The sequence below is a fragment of the Perca fluviatilis genome, chromosome 18, assembly GCF_010015445.1.
Source record: "Perca fluviatilis chromosome 18, GENO_Pfluv_1.0, whole genome shotgun sequence".
Taxonomy (NCBI): Eukaryota; Metazoa; Chordata; class Actinopteri; order Perciformes; family Percidae; genus Perca; species Perca fluviatilis.
The window spans coordinates 36,808,595-36,831,732 of record NC_053129.1 but is presented as its reverse complement, the minus strand read 5'-3'; the positions used below and the strand labels follow the sequence as shown (position 1 = coordinate 36,831,732).

Here is a 23,138-nt window from a genome sequence, read left to right as displayed (position 1 = left end):
ACATGACAGGTTTATTAACAGCAACAAGGAAATAAATTAAAGTATTTAAATGTCTAACATGTGTAACATAGGCTTGTTGCATGTTACATTAAAAACACAATTTGAGTTCTAATTTATTTTGATAGGAATTTTACTTTTATTTATAGTTGTAATGTGTACATCCGGTATTTGTCATATGTTTGTATTTGTATACTGTTATAATATATACTGTAATATGTTAATAGGTTACATTATCCAAGGTAACATTGCAGCCATAAAGCTTCCATCACTGACCTCAGCCCAGTGTGTAAATATTAATTTATTGTTTAAATTATTCTTGTTTTTAACTGCTCTTTATTGTTTTATGTAAATTACTTTAACTTGCATTGATGCTGAAATAAAGCTGCCTGCCTAAATCAAACTGTGAGACTTTTCTTTAATACAATACAGATCATGGTGATGAAGTTATGTGTGCTCCTTCCTCTCAGCTTTAATCTCGTCTCCGTGGGAACCGATGTTCTCAAACAGGAAGTGATTAACTCAGCAGAACAAACTAAACAAACAGAGGCGTTCAAACTCACAAACTGAAGCTTTATTCTATCTTTAAACACACAAACACTTCCTGTTTGTACAAACTGCAGAACATCATTATTTTTAATATTTTTAACTGGAGAGAATCTCCATGGCAACGTTGTGAACATGCTGCTCTTATTGTCTCACAACATGTGAGTCTGATGTTAGCAGGAGTATTTATGATGTCATAATAAAAAGGCGCTTCAGTGTCATTAAAACATGTTCAGACATATATTTAGTAAAAGCTGCAGATTTCCCCATAAATAATTAAGAGTTAAGTTACATTAATGCAAGTTCTTTTTAACGCCACTCATTCGTTTTAAGCCAGATTAAGGCATGTGCGTTCTGTGATTCTGTATTTAAGGAACCAGGAAGCGATGCAGCAGTAACAGTAGCAGATAAAGAGTAAAGTGCTCCGTGGTAACATCCACCAAACCCACTCGCTGGCTCGCCGTGGCCAAGTACAGTCTGATCTACCAGGCGAGATGCGGAGTCCTGAAGGTGTTCCTGCAGAACAAGACGCGTGATGCCGTCGGCTAAAAGCGTGCACGCCAAGAGGAAGACGGAGAGCACCATGGATGTGGCGTACGCCAGTGTTGTAGTACTCAAGATGAGGGTCCCCAATTTTGAGTGGGCAAGGTTCTGAGCTAGATCCTCTCCAAGTTACCCGGTAGGTTCGGTCTGCCAGGTAAGATGTGAGCAGAGAGAGCAGAGCCTGAGACACCCAGATCCTGGAGTGTGGAAATGAGGATCTGGTGATTCACTGTGTCAAAGGCAGCAGGAAGGTCCAGAAAGTCCAGAAGTCTCAGATAAAGAGGACTTGGGATTTTATTTTAAGACCGGTCAAGACCACAACTGCAGGGATATCACAGCGTGCATTGTCTGATTTATGTGTTAACATCATTACTGTGATTGGATGTAAAACTTCCTGCTTCAAATTAAACAACTTGACTCATTTCTAATTCAAAATTAGTTCCTTGTAACCCCGCTACCTTAAAACACACGCCTAAGAAAGTGGATGCGGGAGACAGGAGCACAGGTCTGGTGATGACTTGGTCTCTGTTTAGGTGGTCTTGACTACAACACTGGCATACACTCTGAAGTGGCTTCGCAGGTTAAACCTGATCCTTAATCACAAAGAAAGGAGCCACAAAATTCATCTAAAGAGAGAATAGCAGGCTTTATTACCTACAGTTTACCTAAATTCATCTAAAGAGAGAATAGCAGGCTTTATTACCTACAGTTTACCTAAATTCATCTAAAGAGAGAATAGCAGGCTTTATTACCTACAGTTTACCTAAAACAATGATCATTAAAAAGCAGCTCAAGACACAAAAAAAGAAAAGAAACAAAGCTCCTTGAGCAGAAATGGAGAAAGAAAAGGATGTTATGATGGCAGGTTGAGTTTCAAAGCCCTTCCAGATGTAAAGTTATCTGCATGAACTGAGTTACCACCGGAGTACGTCCAGTCTCAGACACCACTGGAGCTTTAAAACACATCCCTGTAAAAACTGAAAACATCCCTTTATACACTGGAAACACATCCCTTTAAACACTGGAAACATCCCTTTATACACTGGAAACACATCCCTTTAAAAACTGGAAACATCCATTTAAACACTGGAAACATCCCTTTAAACACTGGAAACATCCCTTTATACACTGGAAACATCCCTTTAAACACTGGAAACATCCCTTTAAACACTGGAAACATCCCTTTAATCACTGGAAACATCCCTTTAATCACTGGAAACATCCCTTTAAACACTGGAAACATCCCTTTAATCACTGGAAACATAGCCCTTGTAATTGTTATTTGGCCTTTGAAGCACTTTGTGACTTTGTCTGGAATAAGTGATATACAAATAAACGTAACTTACTTACTAAAGGGCATTTACAACAGATGATGAACATGATTTAATATTTAAGTGATTAAATAATAATATTATAGATGAATTAAGAAACATGTACGTGATATATTGATGTGTTGATGAAGAGGAGGAGGAGGAAGATCAGTCTCGGGGTCTCTGTTTGTACCGCTGGCGGTACTCCGGCAGGTGATGAAGGATCCAGGCAGCTGGCGTCAACATGGCCACCGCAAACACAGACATAACAAAGAAACTTTGCTGTCAGAGACAGAAAACAACCAATCAGAGAAGAGATCCATCTGAAACATCATCCCAAAAATCACAAGTTTAGCATTTTATATATATATATATATATATATATATATACATATATAAAATGCTCTATCTTTAGTTGATCAGAGTGTAGTACTGGAGATGGTTTAGAAGATATAGGGTTATATAATAATAATAATAATAATAATAATAATATTATATATAATGCCCAATGTTTAGTATTGACGATCTTTGGTTGTACCCACTGTCCTCAATACAAGCACCATCATCGTCTTCATCACCAGAAACTAACTTCAACAGTACTCTTCTGCCATCACTAACACCTAACCACAGTGTCTGCAGAATATAATCTAATAATAATCTAATATAATCTAATAATAATAATAATATGTTAATACTTTCAGCCAGGAAACGTGTTCCTGAAGAAAACCAGACGTGTCTGTCTTCTCTCTCCTCTTTCATCCCCCAGACACCCAGCTACTCTAACAGGAAACAGGCCTCTCACAAACTAATATATTTAAATAAGAAGCTCCTGCTTCTTATTTAAATATGATATTAGTTCTTTAAGATGTGTTAGAGAAATAAAAAGGGATTCAAGGAGCTGAAACACTGAGATAAGAATGTTTTTATTTCATTAGTTTGACATGATGAAAACTAACTAAAGCTGATCTTCCATTAACTTCATCTGATCTCAAAGATATTAACTAATAATTATAATCAACCGTTTCTTCTCTTTGATGTTTTATAATAATTAATTATTAATTATAATGTATAATTATACTTTACTATAAATTACAATGTTTACTCTGAACACAAACACACAAAACATATGTTTCCCCTGAGAGTTTAAAGTGATGTTATAGTATTATGGTTTGTCAGAGACTCACTGCAGACATTACAGCATATATATATATATATATATATATATATATATATATATATATATATATATATATATATATATATGTGTGTGTGTAATATATGTATAGTATTATGGTATATATACAGTATGTATAGTATTATGGTTTGTCAGAGACTCACTGCAGACATTACAGCATATATATATATATATATATATATATATATATATATATATATATATATATATATATGTGTGTGTGTAATATATGTATAGTATTATGGTATATATACAGTATGTATAGTATTATGGTCTGTCAGAGACTCACTGCGGCTCCGATCTTGTTCTTCGGAGGTTTGCTGTAAATCATCTTCTTCGTCTCTTTCAGGATTTCTTTTGGACGAGTCAAAGTCGAAGCAGAACGATTTCCCATCATCCTCAGGATAGCGCTCACCATCGTCAAGGCAACAAACAGCTGTGCTCTGATAGTCTGAAGAACAATACTCTCAAGTCTGTCTTCTTCTTCTCCACACAGTCTCACTTCTTCTTCTTCTTCTCCACGCAGTCTGACTTCTTCTTCTTCTTCTCCACCACAGAGTCTGACTTCTTGTTCTCAGTTTGTTGATGTGTTCAGGGGGAGGACGACTGGTTCTGGAGGAGGAAGAGAGGAGGGAGGAGGGAGAGGAAGGGGGGGGAGGTTGGAGAAGAGAGGGGGGGGGCAGTCCCAGCAGACTGGGTACTGGTTAGCAGACTGCTGACTGGATGACTGTAATCTAATATGCTGCCATAATCAGGCATAATGTGTTTGTGTTTGCTGCTATGGTTACGTCTCTGGGTGTGCTTCTGTGTTTTAATGTGTTTTAATGTGTTTTAATGTGTGTACTGTATATAATACTTCATCATCCTGCCAGCTGTGATCCTCTGGAACAGTGGTCGTGTCGTCACCAGTCTACATGTGTTCTGGTTATATTATGTGTTGTATTCCTGTAGCTTATCTAATGTTTCAGGCCACTAACCTGCTGGGGTCTGCAGAGGCAAATAATGCACGGCTAGATCTGGCTAGATCTGGCACATTTATGTTGGGTTCATGCTGATTAATGTCCCTTTAAAATACAGACATCTATGCAAATCTATTCATATTTCTGAGTTTAGAGAAGTTGTTTAATGAGCTGATCAGACAGTTTTACTGGATACATTAAAGTGAACTCATGTAAAAGTATATCGTTGCTTTTTTACTGATGTTTAAGTATTTCATAAAGTCTGTCTGTAGGTTCACAGAGATATTAAGTATTTCATAAAGTCTGTCTGTGGGTTCACAGAGATATTAAGTATTTCATAAAGTCTGTCTGTGGGTTCACAGAGATATTAAGTATTTCATAAAGTCTGTCTGTAGGTTCACAGAGATATTAAGTATTTCATAAAGTCTGTCTGTGGGTTCACAGAGATATTAAGTATTTCATAAAGTCTGTCTGTGGGTTCACAGATATTAAAACGATTTGTTTTTGCCTTTTTGATTTCCTGAACAACAGAAAATTGACTTTACTTTAAACTTGAAAAAGTCAAACACGCATTAATTTCCTCTGTTAGCTTTCTGCACTTTTCCTCATGTCTCTCTCAACAAAACCTGAACAAACTTAGACTCAGAACCAGAACCAGAACACATCACTCCATCAGCTCCTTTTTTAACATTTAAATCATCACGTTTAAGGCCTCTCCTCCGAAACTACAAGTGATCAGACAGAACACAGTCTTCTTTTAAAAAGTCATTGATTGTATTGGTTAGTATCTGTCATTCTGTGGTTTTCTTTTTTAATGAACGTAAAGCACTTTGGTACAGAGCATCGTAGTGGGATGCTGAACAATAATCTCAAGTTATTCTCTGATAGCATTTAATTTGGCCGAGTTATGCTAAAGTTAGTGTTTGGTAGCTAGCTACGAAAATGTGTTTGGTCTTAAACTGGCCATACTTAAACGTAGCAAAATTATTTTGATGACTTTTGGTCAGGTCCTTTTTTCGCACATCAAAGTCTAGGCGGAAATGGGCGATCTATATATCAGGAGATTCAGCTGAATTCAGGGGACGCGTGGATATGTGTATTTTTTATGTGCGATGTACAGTTTGGGAGTTATGAGGCCAAATGCATTTTTTCTGCTATAGCACCACCTAGCGGTGAGAGTGGCTGATTTTTTGTGTCCAAGGTCCTTGCAGGGATCTGGACCAGTCCTGAAAACGGCACCCCCCCACCATGTACGGTTTAGGCCGCAGAAACGGTTTTAGAGGCAGAAAAATAAGAAAAATCATAATCCTCAGGAAAACATTAGGGTTCCACAGCTCCACTGGATCTTCACAGCCCCCTCGGGCTTGGACCCCTCCCTCGGGCTTGGACCCCTAATTATTATAAAAGGTTTCCAGCTGACAGCGACTGTTGACCTGATAAAGAGACGGCAGCTGGTCAACTATCAGCTGATTACATCTGCAAACAGCTGACAGAGGAGAAGAAAAGGAGGAACGAGTGATGTGTTGTTCCTCCATATCAGATCCATCTCTAAAATCAAGAACACATTGTTACAGCAAGACGATGTGTGTGTGTGTGTGTATGTATATGTAAAATATATATATATATATATACACACACACACACACACACACAATATATATATATATATATATATACACACACACAAATACAGTATGTATACTGTATATTCTGTTTTTAAATCTAATTTCCTTGGCTCACGCTGCACACATCATCAATAATCAACCAATAACCAATCAGGATTCAGCTGACTGACTTTTATTACTTTTCATTAAAAAGGAAACATTAAAAACAGAAACAGACAGAGGCGTTCAGGGGCTGTAGAAGCGTCCGTCGTCTCGCCGTCTCTTACGACTCTGCTGCTGCTCGAAGAACTGACGGATGTCCTCAGATGTCACCACCTTTAATAAACAATAATAATATTAATAAACAAACCAGGACACACTGAGGTTTTAAACACTATAAATTTTGTTCATCATGTTGGTGGATCAGTGAAATTATAAAAGCCCAAATCAGATCTGAAACCGTTTGTCGACTCGTTATGAAACTCAGTCGCAGAGAGACGAGTTCAGGTACCGATGGAAATAATCAGACTGATCTCATGAAGTGGCGTATGTATGACACGCCAATTCGTACGCCAATTCGGGTGTGTTATCAAGACGCATACTCGCTTTGTAGCGTAACATCTAGATGTAAACATTTAACTGTGCAAACATGCTTCATCTGCCTTAACAAAACAGTACAGGTTAGTAATGTTAACGCAAATAATGTAAATAAAACTAAAAGCTGTGACTACTATCACATTCACTTTTCATATGGTGCAATGTTCAACACTATTGGTTGTTGTGTTTCAGCCGTGCTAGCGCTGCTAGCAGCAGAAGAACCACGAGGACGCTGGGCAGACTAACGGTAACAGACCAACGGTAACAGACCAACGGTAACAGACTAACGGTAACAGACTAACGGTATCAGACTAACGGTAACAGACCAACGGTAACAGACCAACGGTAACAGACTAACGGTAACAGACCAACGGTAACAGACCAACGGTAACAGACCAACGGTAACAGACTAACGGTAACAGACCAACGGTAACAGACTAACGGTAACAGACCAACGGTAACAGACCAACGGTAACAGACCAACGGTAACAGACTAACGGTAACAGACCAACGGTATCAGACCAACGGTAACAGACCAACGGTAACAGACCAACGGTAACAGACCAACGGTATCAGACCAACGGTAACAGACCAACGGTAACAAACTAACGGTAACAGACCAACGGTAACAGACCAACGGTAACAGACCAACGGTAACAGACCAACGGTAACAGACCAACGGTAACAAACTAACGGTATCAGACCAACGGTAACAGACCAACGGTAACAGACCAACGGTATCAGACCAACGGTAACAGACCAACGGTAACAGACTAACGGTAACAGACCAACGGTAACAGACAAACGGTAACAGACTAACGGTAACAGACCAACGGTAACAGACCAACGGTAACAGACCAACGGTAACAGACTAACGGTAACAGACCAACGGTAACAGACTAACGGTAACAGACCAACGGTAACAGACCAACGGTAACAGACCAACGGTAACAGACCAACGGTAACAGACTAACGGTAACAGACCAACGGTAACATGGGCCCGTGTTTTCAAACTCTCGCTGTGGTTGCTGGGATGGAACCTTTTCAAGTGACAGAAAAGATTGGTTGGGTTTCCCGTCTTGGTCGACGGCATATTTTATCACTTTTGCGATATCCAAACCGCTTCCATATACTGACGTCCCGTTACCTTTTTTGTCAACAATTTCCTCAGCTTTCACTTTCACCGTCGCTTTCGGTTCCACTCATTTCTTCACTGCCGGTAGCTCAAACGACGCTCTGCGTAGGAAATGGGCGTGTACTTTGACGGGCAAGCCAAAAACTTCTTCTTCTATTGATGTTTTTTGGCGGTTTGCAAACAACTTTTGGTGTGCATTACCGCCACCTTCTGAAATGGAATGGTGTTTATTTCTGCCGTGTGAAAGTAAATCATCGTTATCAAACTGAATTTTATTGCGCTCCCATATCGAGATGGTTTTATCGCCCAGCCCTACTCGCACTTGCTGTCCGGAGTTTAACCTTCAGGGTTTAAAGCACTTAATTTGGAAATCGCTTTGGATAAAAAAGGGTCAGCTAAATGACATGTAATGTAATAATCACCAAGACCAGATCAGGGTCCCACGCTGCACGACTCAATGTAGAACATGTTCACCATAGGCACTCCTCAAACTGATCTGAACTTCCACAATCCCCCCAAAAACCCACTAACAACCAATGAAGACTCTTCTTCATTCAGCTCTTTTATTACCAGAAGAGCTTCAGGAGAAAAGCCTGATAAAACAATCAGAAGGCAGTTGTGGTCTTTAAATAACATCACCTCTTTATCTGGGACCGAGACGAGATCGAGTAACCTTCAGAGAGCGCTCTGAGACGATCTCGAGTTCTACAACACTGCCTCACTCTCTGCGTTTAGAGCTGATTTTTGTCTCTTTTAGAGACACAGTCGGATGTTTGAATCACACAAGCAGCCGGCTCTACACATCTGGAACTGTTGATTAATGTAATCAATGATCCATCAGACGGACAGAGACACCGGGGATTCCTCGAGAACAAAAGAAATGAAAACCCAGAGCGTGTTTTTCTCCTATCCCAGAATGCATCTGTGGCTGCACAGCGCTACAGATAGAACTGGACATGAGAGATTATTAAACTCCCAGTGGTCCCAGCACGGATCCTTGAGTCTGAAACTCACCTTTCCTTCTGCTGCGAATCTCTGCAAGAAGTCCTTCAGCTCCGTCTTCATGTCGTTGTACCCTGACAAACATGGCCGACAGATACAGGCAGTTTAATGGTAGTTCTCTGGCAGTTTAATGGTAGGTCTCTGGCAGTTTAATGGTAGTTCTCTGGCAGTTTAATGGTAGTTCTCTGGCAGTTTAATGGTAGGTCTCTGGCAGTTTAATGGTAGGTCTCTGGCAGTTTAATGGTAGTTCTCTGGCAGTTTAATGGTAGGTCTCTGGCAGTTTAATGGTAGGTCTCTGGCAGTTTAATGGTAGGTCTCTGGCAGTTTAATGGTAGTTCTCTGGCAGTTTAATGGTAGTTCTCTGGCAGTTTAATGGTAGTTCTCTGGCAGTTTAATGGTAGGTCTCTGGCAGTTTAATGGTAGGTCTCTGGCAGTTTAATGGTAGGTCTCTGGCAGTTTAATGGTAGGTCTCTGGCAGTTTAATGGTAGTTCTCTGGCAGTTTAACCCTCACGCCCTCTTCGGTCATTTTTGTACATTTTTCTCAAGTTTTTTTTTTCATTTTGTGATAATTTTTGCTGTGTTACTTCTTATGGCATGAAATTTTGTAGGAATCCTTCTTTTCAGTCAAATTTTTTAAATCCAGTGTTTTTTAGTCTTACATGTCTTTTATACTTAAATGATTCATTTTGTACCCTCTGGACACCTTCGAGGCAAAAATGTCCACGCACACAAAAACTGTTATTAAATCATCATATATCAATATTTTTTCTGCTTTTTTTCATAAATCACTTAAACAACTTTTTACTACCAAAACCAAAACCACCAAACATTCAATCATTTTCAGGATTTTAACCCTTTAAATGCCAGTTTATGTATTTGAAGTATGTCATTATTTATAAAAAAAAAACACAAAAAATGATTTTTTTCCCATATAATGAATAATATGTCGATGGGGCTTTGGTGGTGATTAGAGGCTTGGGTATGTCAAAGATAAGCAACAAAACTGATTTGATTGCATTAGTATTTTTTATGTAATTCCAGATACTCCCTCTGGACACCTTCGAGGCAAAAATGGCCCCATTGACTTCCATTATAACCACATGTTTTGATCTCACTGCCTTTACAGTATAAAACCATGCATTCTGTAATGTCAGCATTTCATTTGGAAGAAAACTAGTCATATTTGACATTTTTACAGTATTTCACCAGATTCAACCATTTTGCCCTTGTAGGCCGATGCATGAAATTATAGTTATATTATGGAGCTCTGTGTGTGTGCTTGGGTGTGTGTGTGTGGGTGTATGTGTGTGTGTGTCTGTGTGTGTGTGTGTGTCTGTGTATATATGTATATTTGTGTGTGTGTGTGGGTGTGTGTGTGTGTGTGTGTGTATGTATGCGTGTGTGTGTGTATGTATGTATGCGTGTGTGTGTATGTATGTGTGTGTGTGTGTGTGTGTGTGTGTGTGTGTGTGTGTGTGCATGTATGCATGTCTGTGTGTGAGAGAGAGTTTGTGTAAATCTGTAAACAAACAATGATAATTTTAGTGGTGAAAAAAGCGCACCTTACTTTTGCCAGTTATATTATGGAGCCCTGTGTGTGTCTGTGTGTGTGTGTGTGTGTGTGTGTGCATGCATGCGTGTCTGTGTGTGAGAGAGAGTTTGTGTAAATCTGGGTGAAAAAAGGGCTTCTTTTGAAGGATGCATTTCATGTGTGTTTGAAGACGTGCTTGAATAAAAACATTGTTTCCTGCATTTGTTGTAAACAGAAACAACTATTAGTGTGTTCATGCACCTGGCTCTAGAGAAGGAGACAGACCTGGAGCAAAGAGAAGGAGCCTTTATCTTCCAGCCAACTGCAGGACTCATCTGAAGATGACAGAAGTTTCTGGAGTCTGACAAAATGGTCACTGGTGTCCTCCAACTCTGTGAGTGCCTCTAACCTTCCTCTGAAAGTGGAGAGGACACTGAAGATCCTGTCCATCCTAACATTGAATGGACAGTGAAGAATTGGCAAGTCTGGTCTCCATCTAATACTGAGACGCTGCGCAACATTCAAGCACCGACCGGCATGATGTCAGAGCCCACGAGATATGCCATATCAAGAATCCATGATGTGGCATCCTCTTTCCACCTTTTCTTCACTCTTGACTTGATCCAGCTGATTCAGGAAATGACAAACCTACACGGGAGGTGTTCAATCTCAGGATGGAGTGATGTGGATGCTCAAGAGATTTGAACATACATGGGACTTCACACTTGGCTGGTGTGTACCGGTCCAAAGGGGAATCCACCCGGAGCCTGTGGGATGTCCATAGTGGGAGACCAGTCTTCAGGGCCACCATGTCCCACAAACCATTTGAAATGATAAGCGCCAGTTTACAGCACATGCAGGAGACAATGTTTTTATTCAAGCACGTCTTCAAAGACACATGAAATGCATCCTTCAAAAGATGCCTTTTTTCAGCCCTAAAATGATCATTGCTTGCTTACAGGTTTACGCAAACTCACACACACACACACACACACACACACACACACACACACACACACACACACACACACACACACACACACACACACACACACACACACACACACACACACACACACACACACACAGCTCCATAATATAACTATAATTTCATGCATCGGCCTACAAGGGCAAAATGGTTGAATCTGGTGAAATACTGTAAAAATGTTAAATATGACTAGTTTTCTTCCAAATGAAATGCTGACATTACAGAATGCATGGTTTTATACTGTAAAGGCAGTGAGATCAAAACATGTGGTTATAATGGAAGTCAATGGGGCCATTTTTGCCTCGAAGGTGTCCAGAGGGAGTATCTGGAATTACATAAAAAATACTAATGCAATCAAATCAGTTTTGTTGCTTATCTTTGACATATCCAAGCCTCTAATCCCCACCAAAGCCAAATCTAGATATTATTCATTATATGGAAAAAAAAGTTTTTTGTAATAAAAAATGAAATACTTCAAATACATAAACTGGCATTTAAAGGGTTAAAATCCTGAAAATGATTGAATGTTTGGTAGTTTTGATTAGGTTACAAGTTGTTTAAGTGATTTATGAAAAAAAAGCAGAAAGAAATATTGATATATGATGATTTAATAACAGTTTTTGTGTGCGTGGACATTTTTGCCTCGAAGGTGTCGAGAGTAAGTTTTCTTAAGGAGGGCATGAGGGTTAATGGTAGGTCTCTGGCAGTTTAATGGTAGTTCTCTGGCAGTTTAATGGTAGTTCTCTGGCAGTTTAATGGTAGTTCTCTGGCAGTTTAATGGTAGTTCTCTGGCAGTTTAATGGTAGTTCTCTGGCAGTTTAATGGTAGGTCTCTGGCAGTTTAATGGTAGTTCTCTGGCAGTTTAATGGTAGTTCTCTGGCAGTTTAATGGTAGTTCTCTGGCAGTTTAATGGTAGGTCTCTGGCAGTTTAATGGTAGTTCTCTGGCAGTTTAATGGTAGTTCTCTGGCAGTTTAATGGTAGGTCTCTGGCAGTTTAATGGTAGTTCTCTGGCAGTTTAATGGTAGTTCTCTGGCAGTTTAATGGTAGGTCTCTGGCAGTTTAATGGTAGGTCTCTGGCAGTTTAATGGTAGGTCTCTGGCAGTTTAATGGTAGGTCTCTGGCAGTTTAATGGTAGTTCTCTGGCAGTTTAATGGTAGTTCTCTGGCAGTTTAATGGTAGGTCTCTGGCAGTTTAATGGTAGTTCTCTGGCAGTTTAATGGTAATTCTCTGGCAGTTTAATGGTAATTCTCTGGCAGTTTAATGGTAGTCCTCTGGCAGTTTAATGGTAGTTCTCTGGCAGTTTAATGGTAGGTCTCTGGCAGTTTAATGGTAGTTCTCTGGCAGTTTAATGGTAATTCTCTGGCAGTTTAATGGTAATTCTCTGGCAGTTTAATGGTAGTTCTCTGGCAGTTTAATGGTAGGTCTCTGGCAGTTTAATGGTAGTTCTCTGGCAGTTTAATGGTAGTTCTCTGGCAGTTTAATGGTAGTTCTCTGGTAGTTTAATGGTAGTTTAATGGTAGTGTAATAGTGTGTTTTGTGTATATTCCAGCTAACTATTTTCTTAAGTGATACTGTCTCAAAAGGGGAAACAGGATGTTCCATTTGTCGACAATGACAAGGGGAGGGTATAGATTTTACTACCTTCTTATGTTATTTAAAATACAGTGATTGTGCTAGATACGCCTTGTCACTGTTGTTGAATTGTTTCCAACCCAAAAGAAAGTAGTAATGTTTCATGTACATTTATTTTCATTTAGATACGTTGATAATTGTGATCTGCGAATCACCTGTGTATTGTGGTACATGTGCATGAGCGTCTCTCTCTCAGTCTGTTTTGGAAACTGAGAGAGACAGGTATGTTAATGGAGTATCCCGCTTATAAATGTAATTCCAATGTTGCTGTACTATGCCATGACTATGTTCTGGAGGAGTGATGAGGGACAGATGTGGTGTGTAGGGCTGGAGTCTGTATTGTAATGTGTTTCAAAGTTATTGCGAAAGTTTGTATTGCGTTCCTTTTAAGTGCCGCTGCTTTGCCGCTGCGTGCTCAGAGTAGCGCTTCACGACCCACGGCATTATGGGAAATGTAGTTTTCCTGTGGGATTTGTATAGAACGACTGTGATGTGTAATTATACTGTTCTAGTGTGCGTGCACATATAATGTTTCTGTGTTTACCTGTGATCTATTACACATGAGGCAGGGCATGTTTACTTTATTTTGCATTTGTTTTACTTTATTATTTTATGTATCCCTCACAGTAGTATGAGAAGAGGGTGTGTGGAACTGATGCAGTCCCTGTCACATGTGTCATTACAGGTATGGTTGCCAAAGAAAATAACCACTCAATCAGTAAAGCAAAGATCCAAAGAGAGAGCTGTGGTGTCGTGGTGATTTTGTGGTGTGTCCTGAATCCGCTACAGTAGTTCTATGGTAGTTTAATGGTAGGTCTCTGGTAGTTTAATGGTAGTCCTCTGGCAGTTTAATGGTAGTCCTCTGGCAGTTTAATGGTAGGTCTCTGGCAGTTTAATGGTAGTTCTCTGGCAGTTTAATGGTAGTTCTATGGTAGTTTAATGGTAGGTCTCTGGTAGTTTAATGGTAGTCCTCTGGCAGTTTAATGGTAGGTCTCTGGCAGTTTAATGGTAGGTCTCTGGCAGTTTAATGGTAGTTCTATGGTAGTTTAATGGTAGTCCTCTGGTAGTTTAATGGTAGTCCTCTGGCAGTTTAATGGTAGTTTAATGGTAGGTCTCTGGCAGTTTAATGGTAGTTTAATGGTAGTCCTCTGGCAGTTTAATGGTAGGTCTCTGGCAGTTTAACGGTAGTTCTCTGGTAGTTGAGTGTGTTTTTACCGTGGATGATCTCGAGCTGCTGAACTCGGTTCAGGTTGTCCAGCGCTGACATCAGCGGGTCGGGTCCTTGGTGTCTCTGCTCGCTGCTCTTCCCTTTGTTCTCATAGGCCAGGACAGTGTCCGATTCGTCCAATAGGAAGGACAGGCCAGCTGTAGACAGACGCTCCTGGAGACACAGAAGCTCAGCAGTTATTTTTATATATATATATATATATATATATATTAGGGCTGTGAATCAATTACAACATTTAATCGAATTAATTACATACTGTGATTAATTAATCGAAATTAATTGCATACATAATTAACGATGTCTGAACCGATACTTTTTAAGAAAGTAAAAAAAGAAAAGAAAAAAAGAAGAGTACTAAACAACATTCGGTGACATTAAAGAAGGGCTTGTTTATTGCTAAGGCCGTATGGTCAAAATGAAATGATTTGATAATAATCTATAACAATAACTTATTTCACTAGTAAATTGCTGTTGAACGACAAAAACAACCACCAGATGGGAAAAGGACATTTACAATAACTTCAAATGCACCACGAGGCTGTAGTTTACCAGTTTCATTGAACGCACCGTCTGTGTTGTTTTTCCGACGGCAGCTGCAGATTGTTAGCCTAGAAATCTAGACGCACCCTAGTGGCAGCTGGCTGGTCAGGCTAGCAGACTGTTACATACCGCTGTTGAATCCTCTACAGTAAAACAGTCAAACTTTACACCGTTTAGCGTTAGCTGTCAGCATTTTAACAGCGTTTAATCCAGCTACTAGCTAGCGGTAGGCTAACGTTAGCTGCTGTCGAGTATAGTGTTAACTAGCTAGCGTTCCGTGCAGCGGTGTTTGTGTTGCCTGTATCGTCCGTCTCAGAGCATCAGAGAGAAGAGCAGACATATCAGGGGCACCAGATTTCGGTAGCTAGGGTTGGCAGGAAGAAGTAACAAGTAGCTAAATGTTCCAATCAACGATCCAGGCAGCACATTCTCGTCTCCCTCCTTCATTTTACAGTCGAATAGTGGCTAGAACGGCTCCGGGTCAAACGTCAATATGGAATGGATTAATCTGCGTTATTTTTTTTAATGCGTTATTTTTTGTCAGATTAATTAATCGAAATTAACGCGTTATTTTCACAGCCCTAATATATATATATATACATATATATACACACACAGTGAGGAAAATAAGTATTTGAACACCCTGCTGTTTTGCAAGTTCTCCCACTTAGAAATCATGGAGGGGTCTGAAATTGTCATCGTAGGTGCATGTCCACTGTGAGAGACATAATCTAAAAAAAAAAAATCCAGAAATCACAATATATGATTGTTTTACTATTTATTTGTATGATACAGCTGCAAATAAGTATTTGAACACCTGAGAAAATCAATGTTAATATTTGGTACAGTAGCCTTTGTTTGCAAGTACAGAGGTCAAACGTTTCCTGTAGTTTTTTGGTTTGCACACACTGCAGGAGGGATTTTGGCCCACTCCTCCACACAGATCTTCTCTAGATCAGTCAGGTTTCTGGGCTGTCGCTGAGAAACACGGAGTTTGAGCTCCCTCCAAAGATTCTCTATTGGGTTTAGGTCTGGAGGCTGGCTAGGCCAGAACCTTGATATGCTTCTTACAGAGCCACTCCTTGGTTATCCTGGCTGTGTGCTTCGGGTCATTGTCATGTTGGAAGACCCAGCCTCGACCCATCTTCAATGCTCTAACTGAGGGAAGGAGGTTGTTCCCCAAAATCTCACAATACATGGCCCCGGTCATCCTCTCCTTAATACAGTGCAGTCGCCCTGTCCCATGTGCAGAAAAACACCCTCAAAGCATGATGCTACCACCCCCATGCTTCACAGTAGGGATGGTGTTCTTGGGATGGTACTCATCATTCTTCTTCCTCCAAACACGGTTAGTGGAATTATGACCAAAAAGTTCTATTTTGGTCTCATCTGACCACATGACTTTCTCCCATGACTCCTCTGGATCATCCAAATGGTCATTGGCAAACTTAAGACGGGCCTGGACATGTGCTGGTTTAAGCAGGGGAACCTTCCGCGCCATGCATGATTTCAAACCATGACGTCTTAGTGTATTACCAACAGTAACCTTGGAAACGGTGGTCCCAGCTCTTTTCAGGTCATTGGCCAGCTCCCCCCGTGTAGTCCTGGGCTGATTTCTCACCTTTCTTAGGATCATTGAGACCCCACGAGGTGAGATCTTGCATGGAGCCCCAGTCCGAGGGAGATTGACAGTCATGTTTAGCTTCTTCCATTTTCTAATGATTGCTCCAACAGTGGACCTTTTTTCACCAAGCTGCTTGGCAATTTCCCCGTAGCCCTTTCCAGCCTTGTGGAGGTGTACAATTTTGTCTCTAGTGTCTTTGGACAGCTCTTTGGTCTTGGCCATGTTAGTAGTTGGATTCTTACTGATTGTATGGGGTGGACAGGTGTCTTTATGCAGCTAACGACCTCAAACAGGTGCATCTAATTTAGGATAATAAATGGAGTGGAGGTGGACATTTTAAAGGCAGACTAACAGGTCTTTGAGGGTCAGAATTCTAGCTGATAGACAGGTGTTCAAATACTTATTTGCAGCTGTATCATACAAATAAATAGTAAAAAAATCATATATTGTGATTTCTGGATTTTCTTTTTTGATTATGTCTCTCACAGTGGACATGCACCTACGATGACAATTTCAGACCCCTCCATGATTTCTAAGTGGGAGAACTTGCAAAATAGCAGGGTGTTCAAATACTTATTTTCCTCACTGTACATACATATACACATATAATATATAACCCACATCAGATGATCTTTAAAGACTTTCAGACTGGTGAGATTTAGGGTTAGATTTTAACCTTGCAGGTGTTGCAGGAGCAGAGTTTGGAGCGCCACGCTGACGGCCAGAACACGGCTCCTGATTGGACCCTTTTCTGACCAATCTCTTGCAGCTCCTTCAGTCTGCAGCCTGGCTCCGCCTCCTCACGGCTCCGCTTACAGCTGGGCTCCATGACATCATCACCCTGTCAGATAAAATAACGATCTCTCCGGGTCAGTTTAACGCTCATCAGTTCAATGTTCTAAGCACAAACGGCCATTTGGAAAAACAGAAAAAGTGGGTTCAAATATCCAATTTAAAATTGTTTTCCGTCTTGACAAATTAAAACATTGGATCTTTAAACTGGTTTTCCAATTTTCAGTTTTTTATTCAGACGATCAGACATTTAGAAAATTACAAAATTGCGTCTGGGCTCCAATTATTCCTAATACTGCCATGGTATTCTCTCCCTCGTTCTGCCTAGCTACGCCCCCCCCCCCCTCGAAACCATCAGTTGCACCTCTGAGCCCAAAGTTTATCTTTTTTTGGTCCATATGCAGTTAATGAGCTGCATATTCAGCAAACTGGAGGGAGAGAACACCATGGCAGTATTATGAATAATTGGAACTCAGACGCTATTTTGTAATTTTCTCAATTTCTGATGAATAAAAACAGAAAATTGTAAAAACAGTTTAAAGATCCAATTTTTTGATTTGTCAAGGTGGAAAAAAATGAAAAATTGGATATTTGAACCCATTTTTCTGTTTTTCCACCTGTCCGTCTGTGCTTAGAACATTGAACCGGTGAGTTGCACGGACCTCTCCGTTTTAAACGTCTGAATGAATCTGACGGATAGTTGGTCAGTTTGATTCTCACCTTTTCCTCTTCTTTAGGAACATTTGTGTTCGGTTCCTCCTTCACCTCAACTGTTGCACCTGGAACTGAACAGGAAGTCATCACACACACACACAGGAAGTCATCACACAAACAGGAAGTGTAGCAGCAGTAGTGGTGTTTCAACCAGCCCCCCAGGAACCTGGGTTGACTTAATAACTTCACTTAACTGGAAATGCTAATTTCAATCAGAGACACATATTAAACACGCAGGGCAGCTGTCTTTTATCTGGGTGGCTTCAGGGCATTTAGTAGACAGGGGGCAGGAATGGGTGGTAAACAACTGCTTCAGGGCATTTAGTAGACAGGGGGCAGGAATGGGTGGTAAACAACTGCTTCAGGGCATTTAGTAGACAGGGGGCAGGAATGGGTGGTAAACAACTGCTTCAGGGCATTTAGTAGACAGGGGGCAGGAATGGGTGGTAAACAACTGCTTCAGGGCATTTAGTAGACAGGGGGCAGGAATGGGTGGTAAACAACTGCTTCAGGGCATTTAGTAGACAGGGGGCAGGAATGGGTGGTAAACAACAGCTTCAGGGCATTTAGTAGACAAGGGGCAGGAATGGGTGGTAAACAACTGCTTCAGGGCATTTAGTAGACAGGGGGCAGGAATGGGTGGTAAACAACTGCTTCAGGGCATTTAGTAGACAGGGGGCAGGAATGGGTGGTAAACAACTGCTTCAGGGCATTTAGTAGACAAGGGGCAGGAATGGGTGGTAAACAACTGCTTCAGGGCATTTAGTAGACAGGGGACAGGAATGGGTGGTAAACAACTGCTTCAGGGCATTTAGTAGACAGGGGGCAGGAATGGGTGGTAAACAACTGCTTCAGGGCATTTAGTAGACAGGGGACAGGAATGGGTGGTAAACAACTGCTTAAGGGCATTTAGTAAGATGAATATATTGACTTTGTTTAGAACATAAAGATGAATATTTTGTATGTACTGTAATTTATTTTCATAAAGATCAATTAGTGAAAAACTTGCTAAATCTAAATATGCTCTATTTTGCATTGACTGCAATGGCGTCGACAAGGGCACAATTCAAACAGGAAACAGTCAGAGACAGGAAACAGGAAACAGTCAGAGACAGGAAACCGTCAGAGACAGGAAACAGGAAACAGTCAGACAGGAAACCGTCAGAGACAGGAAACAGGAAACAGTCAGACAGGAAACAGTCAGAGACAGGAAAAAGGAAACAGTCAGACAGGAAACAGTCAGAGACAGGAAACAGTCAGCGTCAGTGTGTTTACCTGAAAGGTGAGCCGTGTAGGTCCAGAGGAAAGAGTTGTTGTTCATACAGGATTCACAGATCATCTCCTGCAGCTCCACACCGTCTGGAACCACCACGCCCAGGTGCTGCAACACAGACAGACAGGTAAGAACACAGACAGACAGGTAACAGCACAGACAGACAGGTAACAGCACAGACAGACAGGTAACAGCACAGACAGACAGGTAACAACACAGACAGACAGGTAAGAACACAGACAGACAGGTAAGAACACAGACAGACAGGTAACAACACAGACAGACAGGTAACAGCACAGACAGACAGGTAACAGCAAAGACAGACAGGTAACAGCACAGACAGACAGGTACCAGCACAGACAGACAGGTACCAGCACAGACAGACAGGTAATGACACAGACAGACAGGTAATGACACAGACAGACAGGTAATGACACAGACAGGTAACAGCACAGACAGACAACAGCACAGACAGACAGGTAACAACACAGACAGACAGGTAATGACACAGACAGACAGGTAACAGCACAGACAGACAGGTAACAGCACAGACAGACAGGTAACAGCACAGACAGACAGGTAACAACACAGACAGACAGGTAAGAACACAGACAGACAGGTAAGAACACAGACAGACAGGTAACAACACAGACAGACAGGTAACAGCACAGACAGACAGGTAACAGCACAGACAGACAGGTAACAGCACAGACAGACAGGTAACAGCACAGACAGACAGGTAACAACACAGACAGGTACCAGCACAGACAGACAGGTAATGACACAGACAGACAGGTAATGACACAGACAGGTAACAGCACAGACAGACAGGTAACAGCACAGACAGACAGGTAACAACACAGACAGACAGGTAATGACACAGACAGACAGGTAATGACACAGACAGACAGGTAATGACACAGACAGGTAACGACACAGACAGGTAACAACACAGACAGGTAACAACACAGACAGGTAGTCAACACAGACAGGTAGTCAACAGCACAGACAGGCAACAGCACAGGTAACAACACAGACAGGTAACAGCACAAACAGGTAGTCAACACAGACAGGTAGTCAACAGCACAGACAGGCAACAGCACAGGTAACAACACAGACAGGTAACAGCACAGACAGGTAACCACACAAACAGGTAACAACACAGACAGGTAGTCAACAGCACAGACAGGCAACAGCACAGGTAGTCAACACAGACAGGTAACAGCACAGACAGGAAGTGAAGAACACAGACAGGTAACAACACAGACAGGTAACAACAAATGTCTGTGTGTGTGTGTGTGTGCGCGTCTGTGTGTGTACGTGTGTGTGTCTGTCTGAGTGTGTGTGTGTGTCTCACCCTGCCGTGCAGCCAGTCCTCACACACCACACACTGGATCATCTCGTCCTCCACCTGCAGACACAGCCAGCCAATCAGAGCCAGGGATTTAGGAAGCAGAGCACGGTATGAAGTAGATTTGATAATTCCCCACTGTAACTCTTAGAAACTGTTGTTTTTACTGCGAATTTGGCAATAATTTCAGTTTCTCTGCATGTATTTCATTTTTTATGAAACCTTTAAAATGTATTTTTGATTTTGCATGTTGACATTTGGTATGTACTTGAGGTTTTATATATGAGCCTTAACAGTAGTACATTAGTATTTCAGGTGAAACAACAAACAGCATTAGTAGAGTTAACCAATCACAGCGTAGTAGAGTTAACCAAATCACAGCTTGGTATGTCACCTGGTCGTCGGGGTCGGGGTACGGCCGGCTGCAGGTGCAGTAAACGCCAAAGAAGTTCTGACTGTATTTATTCTGAGTGTTGAGCTCGTCCTTCTCCTGGAAAACAACCGCACACACACACACACACACACACACACACACACACACACAAACACACACACAAACACACACACACACACACACACACACACACACACACACACACACACACACACACACACACACACACACACACAGAAAGACAGACAGACACACACACACACAGACAGACAGACAGAAAGACAGACACAGACACACACACACACACAGACAGTGAGGATAGACTGTATATAATAATATAAAATGAGAGCACAATAATCCTCAGAAATATGCTGCTCTAACCAGGAGTCTATTGGTTAGGGTTAGAGTCTTTCTATTGGTTTAGGGTTAGGGTCTTTCTATTGGTTAGGGGGTTAGAGTCTTTCTATTGGTTTAGGGTTAGGGGGTTAGAGTCTTTCTATTGGTTAGTGTTAGAGTCTTTCTATTGGTTAGGGGGTTAGAGTCTTTCTATTGGTTAGGGTTAGAGTCTTTCTATTGGTTAGGGGGTTAGAGTCTTTCTATTGGTTTCTTATTTAACGGCCATGTTGGCGATATTAAGAACACATCAGAGCTGTTAATGACTTAAATTATAACCACGATTAGGATTAGGGTTCCCACCATAGGCTGTTAATATTAAAGGACAATGCATCCGGCACGCTCGGTCCATTAATATTAACAGTTTATGGGTTCCACACGATCACTAGAACACTGTGATCGAGAAAAACTGATTTTGCACATTAGGTTTTAAAATAACTCTGATTTAGTCATAAATATATATTATAAGGAAATGTCTGTTTGATTTTTTGTTTTTTAACTTCAATAAATGCAACATATTTCTAAAAGTCAACGAGGAATCCTGTTAAATAATCCTGATTCACACATATGGACCAAAATAATAATAATAATAATAATAATAATAATAATAATCCTGATTCACACATATGGACCAAAATAATAATAATAATAATAATAATAATAATAATAATAATAATAATAATCCTGATTCACATATATGGACCAAAATAATAATGTGATTTAGATTTGACATGTGTCTAAATGTGTTAGCCCCGCCCCCACACTGAACACACGAGCAGAAGCAGCCAATCAGCTTCAGATCCAAAGTTTTATCTGACACAAACTCACAGGAAACAGTTTACACTGCAGCTCTGTGAACTTCCTGTTTCCACAGTCACAGCGGAAGTTCCTGCAGAAAACAGAAGAAGAAGAAGAGTCAGACGGAGACAGAAAACAGAGAAGAAAAGTCAGACGGAGACAGAAATATGTCATGAAGTGACTGAGCTCGGTCTGCTGACTGATTGATTTCATCAGCAGACCGAGCTCAGTCACTTCATGATTTCGTCTAGTCGGTCTCTTATTGTTATTTTATTTATTAGTTCTAGAGGTCTATTAGGTCTAGACCACACTCTATAATTTACAAACATTGTGTTGTGTAGTTTGTGAAATCTGTAGTCTGTCTATCAGCAGACCGAGCTCAGTCCTTTAAGATTGAACAGTCTGGGCCGTGTGCTCTGCACAAGAGGCGGGTTCAACGGGCAGAGTTTAGATGACTCTGTACGTGATTGGATAGTTCTTCAACCAATCAGAGCAACGATCTGAGTGACGTAGCAGTGACAGCGGCATCAGGGTGCTGCTCTTCGCTGTCCGCCATGTTGAACGTAAACAAAAAGCTGATTGGTTGCTTCTCTATCGTCATCGTGTTAAACCAGCCAATAGCGCGCCAGGTGGATGAGCCAGTCTGTGATTGGTCCCCGCAGATTTGTAACGGAAGCAGGATAGATAAACGTACAGGTTTCCAGCCTGAGCTGCAGGGAGGAATCAAACCCCCGGCAGACAGGGCTGGGCTTACCCCGTCTAGATTTCATCAGCAATTTAAAGAGAACATGTGTGATTGAGATGGATGGATGGATGGATGGATGGATGGATGGATAGATAGATAGATAGATAGATAGATAGATAGATAGATAGATAGATAGATAGATAGATAGATAGATAGATAGATAGATAGATAGATAGATAGATAGATAGATAGATAGATAGATAGATAGATAGATAGACATACACAGGGCATGAAATTAACACCCG

The 23,138-nt window shown here is 40.9% G+C and overlaps 1 protein-coding gene and 1 long non-coding RNA gene across 3 annotated transcripts in view; both read right to left on the bottom strand.

Moving 5' to 3' along the window:
- Nucleotides 1-549: 549 nt before the first annotated feature.
- Nucleotides 550-5,052, bottom strand: LOC120546682. 2 transcript variants are annotated; one of them, XR_005636905.1, is made up of 3 exons: nucleotides 3,881-5,044; nucleotides 1,850-2,678; nucleotides 550-1,800 (listed from the first exon to the last, which is right to left on the bottom strand). It is a non-coding gene; the product is annotated as an uncharacterized LOC120546682 (long non-coding RNA). The 2 variants fall into 2 exon arrangements; XR_005636904.1 differs by having other exon boundaries at nucleotides 550-2,678; nucleotides 3,881-5,052.
- A 1,273-nt stretch (nucleotides 5,053-6,325) lies between these two features.
- ubr7 (ubiquitin protein ligase E3 component n-recognin 7) overlaps nucleotides 6,326-23,138 on the bottom strand; it is a 28,213-nt gene continuing 11,400 nt past the window's right edge. The window contains exons 4-12 of the mRNA XM_039781784.1: nucleotides 22,179-22,239; nucleotides 20,958-21,053; nucleotides 20,570-20,623; nucleotides 19,215-19,320; nucleotides 17,946-18,010; nucleotides 17,110-17,274; nucleotides 14,257-14,422; nucleotides 8,901-8,962; nucleotides 6,326-6,490 (exon numbers count right to left, since the gene is read on the bottom strand). Coding sequence (XP_039637718.1) covers nucleotides 6,401-6,490; nucleotides 8,901-8,962; nucleotides 14,257-14,422; nucleotides 17,110-17,274; nucleotides 17,946-18,010; nucleotides 19,215-19,320; nucleotides 20,570-20,623; nucleotides 20,958-21,053; nucleotides 22,179-22,239 — 865 coding nt within the window. The 3' untranslated portion in view covers nucleotides 6,326-6,400. The remainder of the gene's footprint in view (nucleotides 6,491-8,900; nucleotides 8,963-14,256; nucleotides 14,423-17,109; nucleotides 17,275-17,945; nucleotides 18,011-19,214; nucleotides 19,321-20,569; nucleotides 20,624-20,957; nucleotides 21,054-22,178; nucleotides 22,240-23,138) is intronic.